At 51.6% G+C, this 20,378-nt stretch overlaps 3 protein-coding genes across 3 annotated transcripts; all 3 read left to right on the top strand.

Annotated features, from left to right (window-relative positions):
• Positions 1-610: 610 nt before the first annotated feature.
• Positions 611-2,152, top strand: LOC311155524 (mas-related G-protein coupled receptor member H-like; the record flags this gene model as incomplete). Its single annotated transcript, XM_084208747.1, has 2 exons — positions 611-716; positions 1,113-2,152. 2 exons carry the CDS (start codon positions 611-613, stop codon positions 2,150-2,152), a joined length of 1,146 nt encoding a protein of 381 aa, XP_084064873.1.
• Positions 2,153-5,033: 2,881 nt separating this feature from the next.
• LOC311155168 (mas-related G-protein coupled receptor member A7-like) lies at positions 5,034-6,008 on the top strand (the record flags this gene model as incomplete). Its single annotated transcript, XM_084208099.1, has 1 exon — positions 5,034-6,008. The coding sequence occupies one exon, from the start codon at positions 5,034-5,036 to the stop codon at positions 6,006-6,008; it is 975 nt and encodes a 324-aa protein (XP_084064225.1).
• A 1,578-nt stretch (positions 6,009-7,586) lies between these two features.
• LOC311155178 (mas-related G-protein coupled receptor member D-like) lies at positions 7,587-8,504 on the top strand (the record flags this gene model as incomplete). Its single annotated transcript, XM_084208109.1, has 1 exon — positions 7,587-8,504. The coding sequence occupies one exon, from the start codon at positions 7,587-7,589 to the stop codon at positions 8,502-8,504; it is 918 nt and encodes a 305-aa protein (XP_084064235.1).
• Positions 8,505-20,378: the final 11,874 nt, after the last annotated feature.

Below are 20,378 nucleotides of genomic sequence, written 5' to 3'. Positions count from 1 at the left end.
TACGAGGGCTTTGCCCGCAGCCTCTAATCCCATCCTAATCCCAATCATCAGCCTCATCACCCCTGCTGGGCATGTGACTCCTCAGAGATTAGGTTTGTGGGGTACATGGTGCTGCCAAAGCGCTCTTATCTCCAAGTGGCTCCTGCCACACAACCTCAGCCATTCACAGCACGGGGACTGGCATTTTATTGCTTATTTTCTGCCCCTCTTTCATGTGTTTTCCATCTCCTTTGGAGTTGTATCCTGTGCTTGTCATCCCCAGAATTTACGGATCTGTTAATTTACAAGGTCCATGCACTCTCCAGGGGGTCCAGCCTGGAGCTTCAGGATTTGGAGCTAGAGGAAGACTTAAAACAAGGAGAGAACATAGGCTCAGCATCCATCTGTGAGAGGGAGATGGAAGAAGGTGCAACTCCTGGAAGTTTCTCCCAGAAGGAAGTTGGAAGAAGTCTCTGAGAACGAGTTACGTGTCACTAGAGACACTGAGCAACTTGTCCTGTTGCATGTCTGTACATCAGTGACTTCTCACTCCTGAAGGTCTCTGGCTCATATCTCTCACCTCTCTGCCACCCTACATCCCTGGAAATTACTTATATCCCCTTCTGCATTGATGGATGGACCACCTGGCACACGGAGTGAAAGCCAGAAGCCCCCGGTGTGGTGGGATGACATTGAAGAGTGGCGGAGGAAGGGGGTGATGTGGCCACCTCCTCCTGGTAAGATCTGTGTCCCTGGGACATGTGAGGGGAGGCTGTCACTGATGTGGGGAGATTGTGAGGAGAGTTCTGACCATGGGATGTGATCTCTGGGCCAAGGGCTGCACCCAAGCACGAGGCACGAGGCTGAAGCACAGCCAGTGGTTCCAGCAGCCATCCCCAAATCCTTTCTCCTGGTGCTGCTGTGTCAGTGCTGTTCCTACTGGAGGTAGGAGTCCAGGGATGGCCTGGTGGGAGATTCCTGTCTAGGGTCAGGGCTGGAGGGCTGGGAGCCTGTCCTGGGCACTGCAGGGGTGGGGGTTCTTCTTGAGGCTGGCGTGGGGCTGTGTGGACAGTTGGGAAACGCTGGGAATGCTGATGTCCCTTATCTCCCTCTGGTTCCCCATCTCTCCCTAGGAGGTTGTGGGAAAGGGAGAAGGCAGCTGCTGGGAGCAGGATCATTCACCATGGAGGAGAACAGCACAACAAACCTCACCCTGAACAATACGCTTTATGGATCTCTGGACTGGGAGGAATATATCAGATCTGAATGCTCCAGCATTCCCTACAGCCTGATTGCCTTTGCAGGGGTGTGCCTGGGGATTTCCCTCTGTGGGCTGGCAGGGAATGGGGTGGTCTTGTGGTTCCTGGGCTTCCACACAAAGCAGAGCCCTTTCACTGTCTACATCCTAAATCTGGCTGTTGCTGACTTCTCCCTGCTCCTCCTGTTTCTCCTGCTTCTGTTGGCTTTTCTGTCCATAGCAGCATTTTGCACATCTTTGCTTCCTTTTATTCAACACTATCGGCATTTTGTGTTTGTCCTTGGGTTCCCGTGCCACGTGTTTGACCTGAGCAGCCTGGGGCTGCTGGCAGCCCTGAGCGTGGAGCGCTGCGTCTCCGTGCTCTGCCCCATCTGGTACCGCTGCCAGCGCCCCCGGCACCTCTCGGGCATCGTCAGCGGGGCCCTCTGGGCCCTCGCCGGGGCTTTTGTTTCCTCCCTCTACCTCACCTCCACCTACAGTGAGGACTCTGAGACCGTCCTTGCAGGTGTAGCCCTGGCCATTTCCGTGGTTTTTTCCCTCATGATGTTGGTTTCCAACCTGCTCCTGTTCCTCAAGCTGCGCTGTGGCTCCCGGAGGCGACAGCCAGGGAAGCTCTTTGTGGCCATCCTGCTCAACGTGCTGCTGTTCTTTGCCTTTGGCATCCCTTTCTGCGTGGAGGTTTTCCTCAATCTCCCTGCTTCCGGTGATTTATTCCCAGACAACCCCTCTTTGTTTCTGGCACTGCTGAACTGCTCCCTCAACCCGGTGGTTTACGTGCTGGTGGGGAGCTGCCGGCGGCGCCGCTTCCAGCGCTCCGTCAGAGTCGCTCTGCGGAGGGTGTTTGTGGAGAAAGCTGGGAGTGACGAGGGAAGTCACGGCCCTGGGGACACTGTGGTGGAGGTGACAGCTCTGTGAGGTACTTCTGGACATGTGGCACTGGGAGATGTGGCACTTCAGAGACAGCCAGAAGTAAGGGAGGACATGGCTCTGAGCTCAGTCCTGTTCCTGTATTCCCCATGGAATGACCCTCATTGTCTTGTCCCCAAGGAAGAAACTCTGATGAACTGATCTTTTTAATTTTGTTACTACCCCAAAATCAGATTTGGAATTTTTCTTTTTGTTTCTTTTAAATGTGGAAACTCATTCCCCAGATTTTCTTGAATAAACATCAGGGATGTGCTGCAGAGCTTGTACCTCAGAAACAGTGTCAGAAAGTGGCTCATTTCCTCAGGTTTTCCCATTTTAAAGCCTCTGGATCCCCTGGAGAAGGGCAGGTACCTGTCTCACACCAGAGTTCTTCCAATGGCTGGTGTCTGCAATGTCTGGAATGAGCCATCTGTTGATAGTTCCAAGAGCTCCTCATTCCTTCTAGGAAAAGCAGTCTGCCTCTGTGTCAGGTTCCTCTTAGCAACCCTAATCCTGAAATCTTGTCTTTGAACAGGCACAAATCACCACCTCGCATTGCCCAGGTAGATTTTTCAGACTCTGCAGGACAAAACATATGATTGCTGTTTCAAATCTAATTTTGCCACTTGTGTACCACAATTTCAGTGGTACTTCTCCTGCACCAGGCAGTTTCTACGAGGATTCATACAATAATAAATTCTGTGCATGAGCTGGAGCACACAGCAGAGGGATGATTTAGGATTTCAGCTATGTCATCTCTTCTGAGAAGAGGCAAATCAGTGCTGCTCTCTTGGCTTTAATCCTTAGAAAGTTGCAGGTTTCATCTGAGTCATCTTCTACACTCCCCTGTAGTGTAGAAGACAGCAGCTACAGTGAATTCCAAGGAATCCCTAGAAAGGAGAGGTGAGATGATTCCTACCCAGGCTGACATGTCCCTCAGGGATCTGGGATGCTGCTGCTGGAAACCGATGTGTGTGGTAGCCCCAGGGCCAGAACTGCCACCTCTCTTCCTGCTGACACCGTGTTTGTGCCCCCAGCTATGGAATCTCAACAGGCCAGTCCTATCAAGGACAAACACTTCATGATCCAGGAGCTGGCAGAGCTCCAGAAGAGTTGGAGAGGGACTTTGGCCAAGGGCATGGAGTGACAGGCCAAGTGGGCATGGCTTCCCACTGACAGAGGGTGGGGTCAGATTGGATATTGGGAAGAAATCCTTCCCTGTGAGGGTGGTGAGGCCCTGGCACAGGTTGCCCAGAGGGCTGGGGTCAGGTAAAAAAAAACACAAGAGCTCCCATGTCTGAGAAGAAGGAGGATGAGCCCTAATGAAGGGCTGGAAAGGGAATCATAGCCCCCTAAAACCTGGTCTCTAATAGCTTTCATTGTATCATCAGGTGGATTGGCAGTAAGTAATGTGAGCTCTAAGTGCTGATAACCTGGCTGCAAGCAACTGAGTGCCGTCCTTCCTTTGGGCTGTGTGAGCCTTCGTTGGAATGACAGAAGTGAGAATTTTTTTCTCAGTTGTGCTCTTTTGGGACCAAGGGAGGTTTTAGCAATGATTCTGGACATATTCCCAGAATGGAAGTTGCTTCTGTCAAGCAGACAGTTAATTCAACACCACTGTCAGCATTCCAGTGGCACCAGTAACCCTCTGGTGCTGGAGGGACAATGACCCGTCAGGGAAGACGAACAAGGTGTGGTAGGAACCTGATGGGTGAGAGAAGGCAGCTGGGGAAACAGACATTCTGCAGGGAAGGAGTGTTTCTAATCAGAAGGAAATGAGGAGCCATTTGCAAAATTCTTCATGTGGACTTTTGACAAAAGCCAATTCCTTTGTGAGAAAGAAAAAAAAAAAAAGATAACTCTGAGGAAGTGGAGCTCTGACGTACCCAAAGTTGCAAAAGCACTTCTGCCTGCCCTATGACCCCGCCAAGCTCAAGGGAGGAACTCCAGGACAGGGTACAGAGAGGAGCCAGCAGGACAGGAGTGTGGGGAGCTCCTGGTGACCTGGGCACTTTCTCCTTCATGTCCCTGACCTGGCAGGAGCCGCTTTAGGACATGGATCCCAAAGGAACAAGAGGTACCAGGGAGGGCTGCTTGTGGTGGTTTATTCTTTGCTCGGGGTCACTATTTGTGATGGTGTTCGCAGGGGTCTCAGGAAGAGGGAAGAGACGAAAAAGGTGACTCTATGTTTCAGAAGGCTTGATTTATTATTTTATGATATATACTATATTAAAACTATACTAAAAGGATAGAAGAAAGGATTTCATCAGGAGGCTTGTTAAGAATAGAATAAGAATGAATAACAAAGGCTCAGACTGACTGAAACAGTCCGAGACAGGTGGACTGTGACTGGCCATTAATTAGAAACAACCACCTGAGACCAATCACAGATCCACCTGTTGCATTCCACAGCAGCAGTTAATCATTGTTTACATTTTGTTCCTGAAGCCTCTCAGCTTCTCAGGCGGAAAAATCCTAAGGAAAGGATTTTTCCTAAAACATGTCACTGACACTGCTGATCTGCACAGACCCCTTTGCCTGCTGCTGCCCCACAGGGAACAGGTCAGTGCAATGTTTTCCTTCCTCTCTACCCCACCTTCCTCTCCTCCAGCAGCTGCTCTGCTCCTGCCACCCTCTCCAGGTGACTGTGGTGCCCTCCACAGCTCCCTCATTCTGTGCCCTGTGTCAGAACAGCCCAAACCTCCCACCTCCCTCTCCCCCCACCCAGTTTCCACTGCCCTCCTCCCCAGCACATCTCACTCCTCCCCACTGAATCCTTCCCACTGCAGGGAGCTGCTGAGGAGCCACTCTGTCCATCCCTGGATTCTCCAAGCACTGACTGCCCATCCACAGCCAGGGTCACATCCCACTGCCTGCCCAGCGTCCATCCATGGAGGTGACCACTGTGTTCCCACCTCCTGACTCACCCACTGAAGGAGATGATCTGTGTGAGACAGATGACACCAGCGTGGCCATACACAGTGTGACACTGCTCATCTGCCTCTCTGGGCTGGCTGGGAATGGGGCTGTCATCGGGCTCCTCAGAGTGAAAAGTGGTAATTATCGCATCTTTAACCTGGCTGTTGCCGACTTCCTCTTCCTTCTCTTCACACTTCCCTCTGCCCTCCTCTTCCTGGTGGAGGATGTGTCCTGCTCCCCTATTGTGCCCCTGCTGTACCAGAATTTCTTTTTCCAGCTGTCAGTGGTCTCCTACTACTGGGCATTATTCCAGCTGATTCCCATCAGCAATGTGCAGTATATATACATGTTCTGCGAGCTCTGCTGCCACTGGGACCTTCCCGAGCGCCTGTGGTTGGTGGTGAGAAGTGTCCAGTACTGGGCCTTCTTTGCGCTCTTCACTGTCATTCTCACAGTGACATTCCTGTGCCCATCACGTGAGCAGAAGCACTGTTGGGCAGCTCTCATCTCCATGTATGCTGTCATCCTGCTCCACTTTGCTGCACCCCTGCTCATTTCTAGCACAGTGGATTTCATTAAGGCCAAGTGGGGCTCTCAGCAGCAGCAACCCAAGAGGCGTGACATGGTTATCCATCTCACTGCACTGTTAACTCTCATCCTCAGCTTCTGCCATTTCCTACAGCAGCTCGGTTACATCGTTATGCCATCCCAGTTTTTTTTCCTGCTCGCCGGCATCAACAGCAGCATCAAACCCTTCATCTACTTCTTGGTTGGTAGCTGGATGACAAATGACTCCATGCGGAGCTCCTGGAGGTCTTGTTCCATGGCAAGCTGCTGTAGGCACTGTACAGTGTGGGCCCTCAGGGATTCCCTCCAGAGAGTGTTTGAGGAGCCAAAAGAAAAAACTGACCGCAGTGTTGATGCTTTCAGGGACACAGTGGTCTGAGCCTGTTGATGCCTTCTACTTCTCTGCTGAAGGACTTTAGCACAGAGGCCGAAGGTTTCCTTGAGTCACCTGATGAATCACTATCCACAGGATCACCCTCCCTGTGGTGCTGTATTCCTGCAGGAGAAGGGAGCAGGGGCATTGCCTTGGGTGATTTTTGTGAGATGCTCTGCAGGGAGCCCACTGGAGCATGGCTTTCCTCCTCCCTCCTGCATCCACATGGCTCCCAGCAGTGCAGCTGGGCTCCGTGCTGTTCCCCAGCTCTATTTCCCATGGAATGGCCCTCATGGCCTCAGCCCCAGGGAATGAACTCCATCTCCTTCGGCTCAGCAGATGAGTTCCATGGTGCTTTCAGGGAACATGGGACATTGGAATCCCTGGGGACACACCCAGCATGAGCTGGCAGCTGGCAGTGATTTCCCAAATCCCTGCGGGGCTGGTGCCTCTGGATGGCAGGAGAGGGGTTGGGATCACAGGGAGCATCCTTCTCTCCTTCTCCTTCTGTCTTTTTTTTTTTTTTTTTTTTTTTTTTTTTTTTTTTTTTTAAGCTTTGGAAGTTTTCTAATACGAGTACTGTATTTTTGTTGAAAGTTGCAATGCTGATCGCTGCCCGCTGTGGGCAGTACAGCCCGAAGTGCTGCACAAGCCCCGGGAAGGTGGGATGGAGGCAGAGCTGTGTTGGAAAAGCGGAATGTGTCTGAATGTGGGGGATGGATTACCGGGAGGTGGTTTACCTAGAAGGTACAAAGCTGTTGCTATTTTGGGCAGTGTGTATCTGGCCATGTCCCTGGCTGCGAGTAAACATCGAGCACTGTTCCTTTAACCTTGTCCCTTACTGTAGTTTAATAAATTTTTAAAATTTTAAGAAGTGAGGTGTCATTTATCACAACAAAGAAAAAGACCACTTGATTCGTAGGGAAAATGAAAAAAATCAAGATCAATAACCCCGAGGCTGTGGAATTCTGTGGAAGCTAAAGATAGAAACCACTTCCGACTGCCCAATGACTGCACTGAGCCTTGTGAAACAACACCAGGACAGAGCACAGAGAGGAGCCAGCATGACGGGAGTGGGGAGCTCCTGGTGACCTGGGCACTTTCTCCTTCGTGTCCCTGACCTGGCAGGGGCCGCTTTAGGACACGGATCCCAAAGGAGCAAGAGGTACCAGGGAGCGCCGCTGATCTGCACAGACCCCTTTGCCTGCTGCTGCTCCACAGGGAACAGGTCAGTGCAATGTTTGCCTTCCTCCCTACCCCACCTTCCTCTCCTCCAGCAGCTGCTCTGTTCCTGCCACCCTCTCCCAGTGACCATGGTGCCCTCCCCAGGTCATCCATCGTCTGCCCTGCACTTCCATTCCACATCCTCTGCTGAACATCCCAACCTTCCCACCTCCTTTTCCCACCCCACAATTCCCACTGCCCTCCTCCCCTGCACATCTCACCTCTCTCCACTGAATCCTTCCCACTGCAGGGAGCTGCTGAGGAGCCACATGGTCCATCCCTGGATTCTCCAAGCTCTGACTGCCCATCCACTCTGACCACAGCCAGGGCCACATCCCACTGCCTGCCCAGTGTCCATCCATGGAGGTGACCACCGTGTCCCCGTCTCCTCACTCACCCACTGAAGGAGATGATCTGTGTGAGACAGATGTCACCAGCGTGGCCATACACAGTGTGACACTGCTTGTCGGCCTCTTTGGGCTGGCTGGGAACGGAGCTGTGCTCTGCCTCCTCAGCCTGAAAAGCCGGAACGCTGGCATCTTTAACCTGGCTGTCATTGACTTCCTCTTCCTCCTCTTTGTGGTTCCCTCCACCCTCCTTATCCTGGTGGAGGACATATCCTGCTCTCCTATTTTGCCTCTGCTGTATCTGAATTTCCTTTTCCAGCTGTCAGAGTTCTCCCTCTATTGGGGGCTGTACTGGCTGATGCCATACGGCCCTGTGTGGTATGTGGACAAGCTCTGCTTGCTCTGCTGCCGCTGGGACCTTCCCGTGCGCCTGTATTGGGTGGTGAACACTGTCCAATTCTTGGCCTTCCTTGCTCTCTTCACTGTCATTCCCACAGTGACATTCCTGTGCCCATCGCACCAGCAGGAGCACTGCCGGGCTGCTTTCATCTCCATGTACACCCTCATCCTGATCCTCTTTGTTGCACCCCTGCTCATTTCCTGCACAGTTGATTTCATTAAGGCCAAGTGTGGCTCCCAGCAGAAACAACCCCAAAGGCACAACGTTATCGTCCTCACTGTGCTCTTCACTCTCCTCCTCAGCATCTGCAATTTCCTGCAGCAGCTCGGTTACATCGCTGTGTCCTCACAGGTTGTTTTCCTGATCACCTGCATCAACAGCAGCATCAAACCCTTCATCTACTTCTTGGCAGGGCAGCGCTGGAGGCCCTTCTCTGTGCAGTCCCTCCAGCTCTCCCTCCAGAGGGTCTTTGAGGAGCCAAAAGAAAAGAAAGCCCACAGAAATGACCCTGCCACGGACACGGGGGTCTGAGCCTGCTGATCCCTTCCACTCCTCTGCTGAAGGACCCCAGGAAACAGGTTGAAGGAGTAATTGATTCACCTGATGAATAATTGTCCATGGGATCACCCTTCCTGTGGTGCTGTGTTCCTGCAGGAGAAGGGAGCAGGGGCATTGCCTTGGGTGATTTTTGTGGCATGCTCTGCAGGGAGCACACTGGAGCATGGCTTTCCTCCTCCTTCCTGCATCCACATGGCTCCCAGCAGTGCAGCTGGGCTCCGTGCTGTTCCCCAGCTCTATTCCCCATGGAATGGCCCTCATGGCCTCAGCCCCAGGGAATGAACTCCATCTCCTTTGGCTCAGCAGATGAGTTCCATGGTGTTTTCAGGGAGCTCTTGCCTGCAAAGAATGGGACACCCTAATCCCTGGGGACACACCCAGCACGGGCTGGCGGTGATTTCCCAAATCCCTGCAGGGCTGGTGCCTCCCAATGGCAGGAGAGGGGTTGGGATCACAGGCAGCATCCTTCCCCTTCTCTCCAGCAGAGCCAGCCCTACATTCCCAGCTGATGGGAAGGGGCACCAGGTAGGGCTGCAGAGCTGGGGAGGGACAGCAACATTCCCTCATCCTTTCAGTGGGAATTTGTCACATTCTTGAATCCCAGAATTAAATCCTTCTGAGTAAAGTGCAGGGTCGATAGTGAACTCCACTGAACTCCTGTGCCTGTAGCAGAAAGCACATGGAATATGGAAATTCCCATCACCAGATGCTTGGACCATTTACTTGCACAGAGATGAGGGGGCTGTGCTGCTCTCCTGCACAATGGGGCCATCCATCCTCTGGTTCCCCAGCATCAGTGCCCAAGGAAGCCCTGGACCACCTCCATCCTGAACCTGGCCACCCTCAGGAGGAGCTGCACAGCCACTCTGCACAGCAGCTTCAGCCACAGCCCAGCCTCTCCTGATCTCTGTCATTCTGGAACCACCCCTCAGTCAGATTTGGATTCATGGATCTTCTTTGTTTCCACTGTGGTCATTCCAGCCCCAGAATTTATTGAATAAACAATATCCAGGCTTCATTGCAGGGCCTGTCTCTGTTAAACAGTGTCCAAAATGGCTCATTTCCTTCTTTTATCCCATTCTAAAGCCTCTGGCTGGTCTGTGAGCAGGGCAGGTACCTGTCTCCTACCAGAGCCCTTCCTAAGGCACGTGCCTGCAAGGCTTGGGATGATGTTGGAATGCCAAGAGCTCCTCATTCCTCATGGGAGACACCTGGGCAGCAGCCACAGCTCTTGCTCAGGGGAAGTTGTCCCTCCTTTTTCCACTGCCTTAAATCCATGGAAAAGCAATGTGCCACTGCTTCTGGAAGGGGAAGTGAGAGTGAAAGCCATGTTTATCTCCAAAGCCAATCAGGCTTTGGAGATAAACATGAGGATAATTACCTAAGGAGCATTTATTAACAGTGTTGTTAATAATTAACAGAAGAGGGAGACTTGGACTTCTGAGAGGGTTTTTCTCTCCGTGACTCCTGTTTCCTGTCCATTGGAAATTTTCCATGGTGGAATCTCTTGTCCAGGAAAGAACAACTCAGCCAGGGAGTCCCTCTCGAGGCCAGTGCAGAAGGATCATTATCCTTCCTTCTACTTTTTCTGCTTCCCAGCACCTTCCTTGTCTCCTGGGTCACCCAGGCCACTCCCTACCTGAGCTTCCTTTCAGAAGAGCAAAGACTTCAAAGCCAAAGGTTTCCAGGCTGTCCCAGCCCATGGAAGAAGGAGGGATGGAATGAGATGATCTCTACCACTCCTTCCAACCTTTCCTGGGGTGATTTTATGATGCTGAATTGTATCCCCATTCATCTGTTTAGCCCAGAAAAAGGTTCTGCACATTTAAGACTGGTTCTGAGCAAAGAGGGGGAGAGAAGCTGCAGCAGTTGGTTTTCAGAAGCTGCGCTCACTCCTCCACATTCCTGCTCCCAGACCGTGCTGTCTGCAGCACAGACATGCCACAGAGAGCTCTCCTTGGCTTTTAGGTTCTTTTAGCTAGCTGAGGCAGAGGAGTTCTCTGCACTGTGGTTTTCCTTTTTCTTGGAACTGTTCAAACCTGCTCTGGACTGAAAACCCAGAAGAGCACCTGGAGCTCACACCTGTGGCCCACCGGGGCCTGGGACACGGCATTTTCCAGCACTGGAGGGACGGATAAGAGACTGAGTGAGCCAAACTACACTGCACAACAAGGACTTTCTGAATTTCCCACTCTTCAGCACAGCAAGATATTTTATTGTTTAATATTGTTTTCATTTTTTATGCTTGTGAGTACTTTCCTTGTTAAATAAACAGTTTTTACCATTTTCTCTAAGGAAATCTTTTCCGGAACCAGCTGAGAGGGCGCTGCTTGAATTTGTTTTCTACAGGAAGCCAGTTCAGAGTCTTCCTCCCAAATTTTCCCTAAACCAGGACACAACCCAAACCATTCCATGAGGATTCCTCAGGTCATTCAGCTTCCACCCCAGGCAGGAGTTCCCCTGCTGCACACAGCACCAGCCTGACAGAGCTCAAGGAGCATTTGGACAATGCTCCTCTCAGGCACAGGCTGGGATTGTTGGGATGGCTGTGTAGGGCCAGGAGCTCAACTCCCTGGTCCTTGTAGGTCACTTCCAACGCTGGATATTTTGTTGTTCTATATTGTGATGACTCTGTTTCATGATTACTCCACCTGATGATGGTTCCACTGTGTTGTCCCTATTCCCTGGCTCTGGCACATCCTCAAAAGCCCTCTGCAAGGCAGCACTATCAGAGGGGGTGAATTCCTTTGCACAGCTCCCAGACAGGAAGTAAATCAGAAGGTGGGCACTGCTCTTGGCACAGCTGAGCAGGAGAGAGGTGCTGGGGGCAAAGACAGAGAAGTCAAACGCCCTCAGCAAGAGCCAGTGCCCAAAATCAGCAGTGAAGAAGGGGAAGGAGATGACAGGAGCAGCAGGAGCAGGGCACAGAGCTTCCCTGGGAGCTGTTTCCATGAGCAGCACAGGAGCCTGGCCAGCAGGGCCAGAGCAGAACAGCCCAGGGTGAGCACTGAGAAGAGGCAGCTCAGGACCAAGGCCATGGGCACCAAGGGGCAGAGATGGAGGGTGGCAGTGAGCAGGAAGGAGAGCAGCCAGGGCAGGGCACACAGGAGCACTGGGAAGCGCTGGGAGCGGTGGCAGGGCCAGCAGGGCACGGGCAAGACACACAGAGCTGTGACAGCACTGAGGGCTGTCAGAGAGGAGACAGTGGCAGTGACAGCCAAGAGGATGGGGACCTTCAGCCCAGCTGTGACACCCCACCAGCCCAGCTGGTGGCAGAAGCTCTCTGGGACAGAAAATATAACCAGGGCACTGGTGATGGAGAGCAGGAAGGTGAAGCCAGCCATGGCCAGGCAGAGCACACAGGGGTGATGGGGTTCCTGTGGATGCAGAAGCTGAGGAGCCAGAGCACAGCCCCATTCCCACCATCCCACACAGGCACAGCAGCAGCAGCAGCGTGACAGGCACTTTGCTCCACTGCCTGTTGGCACACTGGCTCCAGCTGTCCTGGCTCTCCTCATTCCAGCTCCCCTTGGATGCCTTCCCACCGGGCTGTCTCCAGCAGGCAGGGCTGGCTCCCTCCGTGGCAGGGCACAAAGTGCTCCTGGTGACACCTCTGCTGCTTCTGCTCCCCTCACACAGCTGGAGGGGTGACCAACAGAGACACCAGAGCAACGCTGCTGTCCCCCAAACGTGGCTTTTCCCATGTTTTCCCAGCCACAGCTTCCATGTGGAGCAGCACAGGGACGGGTGAGGGACAGGACAGAGGGCAAGTAGGATGTGGGAGCCTGGCCTTCTGTGCCTGGCACAAAAGCCAGGAGATACCTCCTTCCTGGCTGTGGGCAGGACAGCGCTGGTGCAGGAAAACAATTGGAGAAGGAGAGGATTGCCCATGGAGATACCAGAGAGCAAATGGCTTTGGGATGGATCTGAGCTGGACTCTCAGGTGTCAGCTGATATCACTGAGCTGCTGGATGCCTTCAGCAGGACACCCATTTCAATATTCCCTCCCTTTTCCCACACTATTTATGGCTTTTAATTCCCTACAGACCTCAGTTCTGCCCCCACAATCCATACCCAGGTTCCACCCAAAGAGGGGGCCCTGATTAAGGTGGAAGAGAAGAGTCTGACCTTGTTTCCTCTGGCAGCCTGGAGAACTTCCCCGCAGTGCACTCCCCTCACCTCCACCCTCCAGCTGCTGTCCCTGGCCGGGATCTTCAGGAGGCTCCCTGCAATGGTCCCTTGGGAAAGGGGAGCGCAGCCCAAGGGCGGCTGAGCCCCAGCAGCGCCCGGCGCGGGCTCTGTCCCAGCTCCTGCCACAGCCCCTGCTCTCCGTGCTGCCTCGTGTTCTCCAGGGCTCTCACACACAGGCAGCTGCTCCAGAGCCTGCCACGGGAGCAGGGCTCTGCTCCTCATCTGCTCTGCACTCTGCCCAGCAAATGAGCAACAGGAGAGAGCCTCAGCAACCACACCTGTGGCCAAGGCACTTGGTCTCCATCTCAGCCTCTTCCTTCATGTTTAAAGCAACTCCAATCCCAAAATCTTCTCTTTTGAACTGCATGAACTTGCCCCCTCTCTTTCCTGTGCCTGGATCCTTAGGACCCTGCACTGTAAATGTGCTGGTAAACTTTGATTTCTGGTTCTAAACTAGTTTATCCACTTCTATACCACCATTTCAGTGGTACTTCACCCTCAGCATGCAGTTTCCAAGAGGATTCATGCAATAATCAATTCTGTGCATGAGCTGGAGCACAGGCACACAGCAGAGGGATGATTTGGGATTTCAGCAATGTCATCTCTTCTGAGAAGAGGCAAATCAGTGCTGCTCTCTTGGCTTTCATCCTTAGAAAGTTGCAGGTTTCATCTAAGTCATCTTCTACATTCCCTCAGGATTCAGATAGCAGCCTACAGTGAATTCCAAGCAATTCCTAGAAAGGTGAGGTGAGATGATTCCTTCCCAGCCTGACATGTGCCTCAGGGATCTGGGATGCTCCTCCTGGAAACTGCTGGCCCTGGGACCAGAACTGTCACCTCCCTTGTGCTGACACCGTGTTTGTGTCCCCAGCTATGGAATCTCACATTCCCTCACCAGCCCAATCCTCTCAAAGGCAAAAACTTCATGATCCACTGTGGGAATCCACAAAATCAGATGGTTTCGGTATAGCTGCAAAAGGCAGGCCTGGGAGACAACAGAACTGTGATTGGAGCCAAGCAGTAGACATGAAGTAGGTCAGTGGAAAAATTATTTAAAAATTAGAAAAGCAAGGACAAATAGAACAATGGTCTGTGTATTAATGCTTGTCTAGAATTATTCCTCAAGCTGTAGAAACATTTATCTAGCAAGATATTAGGAAGTTTGGAGCCTAATAATGGAGCTGTGTGTTGTGTTTTAAGGCTTACAAGCAGGAATTGTATTTCAAATAAGCAGGCATTGTTTTAACCAAAGGTACGTGTGCTTATAGCGGCTGGATAGAACCACTGTCAATGTGCTTCTGATTTGTGAGATTGGTCAAAAAGCTTATAAAGTAAGTTGTAGCATTAAGTTCTTGGCCTGCTGCCTGGGATGTGAGCTGCTGGCATCTTCCCATTGTCCGACCCATGCAATGAGACTGATGCTGAAAAATAAAACAGCTCAAGGCACGTTCCACAGCAGTCCCGTCCCGTTTGTGATTTGTATATAAACCCCCGGCCGGCGATAATCCAGGAGCTGATGGGGCTCCAGAAGAGTTAGAGAGGGACTTTGGATGAGGGCATGGAGTGACAGGACAAGGGGGAATGGCTTCCCACTGACAGAGGGTGGGGTGAGATTGGATATTGGGAAGAAATCCTTCGCTGTGAGGGTGGTGAGGGCCTGGCACAGGTTGCCCAGAGGGCTGGGGTCAGGTGAAAAAAAACACAAGAGATTCCATGTCTGAGGAGGAGGAGGATGAACCCTAATGCGGAGCTGGAAAGGGGATCACAGCATCCCAAAACTTGGTCCCTGATAGCTTTCATTGCATCATCAGGGGCATTGGCAGTAATTAGAGTGTGCTCTAAGTGCTGATGACCTGGCTGCAAGCAACTGAGTGCTGTCCTTTCCTTAGGCTGTGTGAGCCTGCATTGGAATGACTGAAATGGGAATTCTCAGCTCAGGTTACTTTCTTGGGGCCAGGGAAGGTTTTTGCAATGATCCCAAACCTCTTCCCAGAAGGGGAGCTGTTTCTGAGATGCACTCAGATGCTTGCACAGTGCTGTGAGCACTTCCAGCACTGCCAGCACTCCCATGCCACCAGCAGCTCCCAGCTGTTGGGGGACAATGACCCCTCAAGGCATATAAATAAGGAATGGTAGAAAGCTGCTGATATAGGGAAAGCATTTGGAGAATGTCCCATTTGGAAGAGTGTTTGTAATCAGGAGGAAAGGAGGAGCCATTCAAAGAAATCTGCATGTTGAGCTACTTCCTCTACAGCAGAAAAAAAACCGCAAGTCCATTCTAAGGAAGTGAAATTCTGATGTAGCCAAATCGGCAATTTCCGACTCCCTCGTGACTCCACCGAGCCTTGGGAAACAACACCAGGACAGGGCACGGAGAGGAGCCGGCAGGACGGGATTGGGGAGCTCCTGGTGATCTGGGAACATTCTCCTTCATGTCCCTGACCTGGCAGGAGCCGCTTTAGGACGGATCCCAAAGCAGCAAGAGGTACCAGGGAGCGCCGCTGATCTGCACAGACCCCTTTGCCTGCTGCTGCCCCACAGGGAACAGGTCAGTGCAATGTTTTCCTTCCTCCCTACCCCACCTTCCTCTCCTCCAGCAGCTGCTCTGCTCCTGCCACCCTCTCCCAGTGACCACTGTGCCCTCCCCAGCTCCTCCCTCCTCTGCCCTGTGCATCCCGTCTGTATCCTGACACTGCAATCGGCTGAAATAAACTTTCTAACACAATGGGAAGCATTTGGAAGCAGGAATTCCTTACCTGCACAGCACACAGAGAGGGATCTCTCTCTCTGATCTGTGTGTGGTGAGAGGGGTTATAACAGGGGTTTTATCCATCATAAGTACACACAGACATTAATGTGTGTTTCTTATCTAATACACAAACATCACTTTCCTAGAATTAGTTTCCATGTGTTCTCCTCCTGCTGGGAGTCCTTTCATGGTCCTGGAGGATCATTCAGAGGGGTCTCTGAAGTTTGTATACACTGAGTGCTGAAATATTAAAAGTGACCTTGCCTTGAACTTTTCCTTTGGCCATGTTCACTTCCTTCTTGTTACAACGCTTTCCCTAAAACCACTGCAGGCCTCCAAATCTCTTTCTGCACTGGCGTCCAGCCATGATTACCATAATGTGTTCTCCTGAGGAGCTCACTGGAGCACTGGAGCTGGGCTTTCCTCCTCCCTCCTGGATCCTAGAACCCTGGGGCCAGGAGGAGCAGGGACACTGCTGGGGTCCATGGTGGAGCAGGGGAACAGTGGGGCTGTCAGGGGGAAAAAATCAGCCCTGGGTGTGTTCTGGGGTGTCAGAGCACGCTGGAGGGGTCGGGAGAGGGTCAGAGGGGGTTGGAGGAGTCTGGATCCCGGCAGTCCCAGAGGAGAGCAGAGCCTGACAGGCCATGCTCAGAGTGGGGGAGCGGCTCCATCTGGGAAAGCTGTGGGATGGGATGGGATGGGATGGGATGGGATGGGATGGGATGGGATGGGATGGGATGGGATGGGATGGGATGGGATGGGATGGGATGGGATGGGGTGAGGATGGAGAGTGGGGTGGGAATGGGGTGCAGAGATAGGGGTAGGGTAGGGTGGGATGGGATAGGATAGGATAGGATAGGATAGGATAGGATAGGATAGGATAGGATAGGATAGGATAGGATAGGATAGGATAGAATAGGATAGGATAGGATAGGATAGGGACCAGCTCAGCTCTGCTTCCTCAGGCCATAGGGAGGCTTTGTTAATGATTCCAGAGCTCCTCCCAGAATTGGAGTTACTTCTGACAAGCACCCAGCTAACTCACCAACACTTCCAGCGCTGTCAGCATTCCAGTACTGGAAGCACCACCATCATCCCTCTGCTGCTGGAGGGACAATAACCCCTCAGGGAAGAGAAACGAGGAATGGTACAAGTCTCTCAGGAGAGGGAAGGCAGTCAGAGAATGGGATTTTCTGCAGAGAAGAAATGTTTCTCATCAGGAGGAAATGAGGAGCCATTTGCAAAATATTTCATTTGGAGCTTTTCACAAAAGTCACTTCCTCTCTAGCAAAAAACTGAAGATGAATATCTCAGAGGAAGTGATGTTCTGACGTAGCCAAAGCTGCGATTTCCAACTCCCCAGTGGCTGCACTGAGCCCTGGGGAGCAACACCAGGACAGGGCACACAGAGAGGAGCAAGAGAGATGGGAATGGGGAGCTCCTGGTGATCTGGGCACTTTCTCCTTCATGTCCCTGACCTGGCAGGAGCCGCTTTAGGACACGGATCCCAAAGGAGCAAGAGGTACCAGGGAGCGCCGCTGATCTGCACAGACCCTTTGCCTGCTGCTGCCCCACAGGGAACAGGTCAGTGCAATGTTTTCCTTCCTCCCTACCCCACCTTCCTCTCCTCCAGCAGCTGCTCTGCTCCTGCCACCCTCTCCCAGTGACCACGGTGCCCTCCCCTGCTCCTCTCTCTTGTCCTGTGTATCCCATCTGTATCCTAATACTGAAATGGAGCAGTACAAACTTTCTAACCAATGCAAAGCATGAGGAAGCAGGAATTCTTTCACAGGATACAGATGGATCTCTCCTTGTATTGTGTGTTTGGTGAGACTTTAGAACACAGTATCAATCCCTTAAATACATCTAGGCATTAAAAAGTTTTTCTTACCTTATACATAAACACCTGTTTCCTAGAACTCATTTCCATTAATCCACCTCCTCCTGCAAGTCCTTCTACAATCCTGGAGGTTCATTAAGAGGGATCTCTCTGCTGGTCATATTCAATGAATGCTGCCATATTAAAGGTGCCCTTGCCTTGAACTCTTCCTCTGGCCATGCACGGTTTCCTCCTGTTCCAAAATTTGCCCCAAAACCACTGCAGGCCTCCTTATCTGTTCCTGCACAGGTTCCTGCCATGTTTGCCATCCCGTGTGCAGCCTGTACATCCTGTGAGAAACAACCGCCCACTTTTTAAAATTTTCAAAGGTTTATTAAACCTTAACAAAAAATACAACAAAAGGACTAAATAAGGAGAAGCAGTTCTGGGAGCTTCCCCCATGGCTGCCTACCACGTGGCTGGCTGATCTCCAGGTTGGATGCTTCACCTTTGATACCCCGGGGGTTGCACCAGCTAAACCTGGCCCCTCCCAAAGTCTGTCTGTCAGTCCTTCTTTGTGTTTATTGGTGGAGCCTGCCTTCTTGCAGCTTGACTGCAGGGTCAGGTGTGCCCATGCTGCACATCCCCCCCAGCAATGAGCTTTTGTGCACCCCTTCTTTCTACCTGTCCCAGATGACTCAGGCTCTCTGATGGCAACAATACAGGGGAGGGAGAAGGGGACTATTGGGAGAACAGGGGACATCTAAACAAGAGACTACAATAACATAATTTTACATCAATAAAGCTTCTATTAATATTCACACAGTATTCATCCCTTAACTGTGAGCAAATCATCTCATTATCCATCTATAACACATCTTTTAAAATTTTGGCCACATTGCCTTTGAACAACTTCAGAGGAACTGAAAATGTTTATTCTCTGTTATTTATCAGCCTCCTTCCACCCAGCCTGACCCTCCCACCTCCCTCTCCCATCCCACAATTTCCAACAACCTCCTCCCCTACACATCTCACTCCTCCCCAATCTTCCTCCTTCCACATCCTTTCCACTGCAGGGAGCTGCTGAGGAGCTGTGTGGTCCATCCCTGGATTCTCCAAGCACTGACTGCCCATCCACTCTGACCACAGCCAGGGCCACATCCCACTGCCTGCCCAGTGTCCATCCATGTGGATGAGCATTGTGTCCCCCTCTGCCATCTCACCCACTGAAGGAGATGATCTGTGTGTGACAGATGTCCCCAGCATGGCCATACCCAGTGTGACACTGCTCATCTGCCTTGTGGGCTGGCTGGGAATGGGGCTGTGCTCTGGGTCCTTGGGTTCCACATCCAGAGGGACACCATCACTGCCTACATCCTTGGCCTGGCCATCACCTTCCGCTTCCTCATCTCCATGGTCCCCTCCACTCTGCTCTTCCTGCTGGAGGATTTCTCCTGCTCTGCCATCATGCCCCCAGCATCCATACACTTCCTTTTCCTCCTCTGTGATGTTCTGCACCGTAGGGCTGTACCGGCTGACGGCCATCAGCATCGAGAGGTGCAGGTCCATGCTCTGCCCACCTGGGCTCTTCTGCCACCTTCCCCAGGACCTCTCATGGGTGGTGGTCAGTGCCGTGCTCTGGGCCCTTTCCATCGCTGCCATCGCTGCCATTTCTGCTGTGAATTCCCTGTGCCAGTCACAGGAACACAAGCTCTGCTGGGGGGCTCTCATCTCCCTGTACATCCTCAGCTTCCTCGTCTTTGCTCCATCCGTGCTCATCTCCAGCACAATCCTCTTTGTTCATTTCAAGTGTAGCTCCCAACAGCAGCAATCCAAGGGGCTCTTCTTCCTTGCTGTGTTCCTCACTCTCCCCCTCAGTCTCTGGAATGTCCTGCAGCAGCTCGGCTACACCACTGTGTCCCCCCAGGTTGTTCTCCTGTTTGCCTGCACGCACAGCAGCATCAGCCCCTTCATCTACATGTCAGTAACAAAGTGCTGGAGGAACTGCTCCATGGAGTCCCTCAGGGATGCCACCAGGGACACGGGGTCTGAGCCTGTTGAGCCTTCAACCGTCCCGATGCAGGACTTGGGGCAGTGAATGAGGGTTTCCTTGAGCCATCAGATTACTAAATATCCATGGTGTTACCTTCCTGCTCTGTATTCCTGCAGGAGAATGGAGCAGGGGCAGTGACAAGTGCCATGTGTGAGGCATGCTCTGCACAGAGCACATTGGAGGATGATTGGAGCTTTGCTCCTCCCTCACAGGTCCTGGAGCACTGTTTCCCTAATGGATCCTTCCCAACACAGGTGTGACCCCAGAATTCCCCCTGGCACCTGGTTCCTGCATCCCACTGAGGTCTGATATCAATAAACAGCACCGTGAACCCTGAGCTGCCTTTGCCCCCTCTGCCAGCGCTTCCCAGCTTCCTCTGGCTGCTGCTGCCAGCCAGGAATGTGGCTGGAGGGAGGGGACAGAGAGGTAGTTAGCCAGGGATTTTGTTATTGTCTAGAAATTTCTGTAATGAACTATGTTGAATTAGTCAAGGCATATTTGACTGTGGTTTTTTATCTGGTTTTGATTTACATCTGTGTTGGCTGAGTGTCAGTGGAAAACTTTATCAGCGCATAGACCTTTGAGAACTTACTCGATAGACAGAGAAAAAAAACAATAAAGTACTTTTAATAGTTATCATATAACTAGAAATAATTGGATGTCATAGAATAAGAATGACATCTTGAGAGGTTTAGGATTTCAGAGGCCTATACATACTAAAAGACGTGATTAAAAAATTGCAAGACATAAATTGCAATGACAATAAGGGAGCCATTACCTAGGCTTGTGCACCGAATTTAATAAAATATTGTTTACAGGAAAAAACCCCAGGTTATCAATTAACAATGATAGACAGCATATTCTGGTAGTAATTAAAATAAACAAAACACCTATACCAGGACGTAAGAAACTGGGACCACAGTTATGAGTATCTATAAAAAATCTTGGATATTATAATGCATAAATATTCCTGAAAAGTGTTGTTTCTTTAGACATATCTATGGTAAATATATTTCCAAGATGTTCACAATTTTG

The sequence above is a fragment of the Fringilla coelebs genome (genome assembly GCF_963513975.1).
Source record: "Fringilla coelebs genome assembly, chromosome: 6".
Lineage (NCBI taxonomy): Eukaryota > Metazoa > Chordata > Aves > Passeriformes > Fringillidae > Fringilla > Fringilla coelebs.
This window is presented reverse-complemented; position numbering and strand designations above follow the sequence as displayed.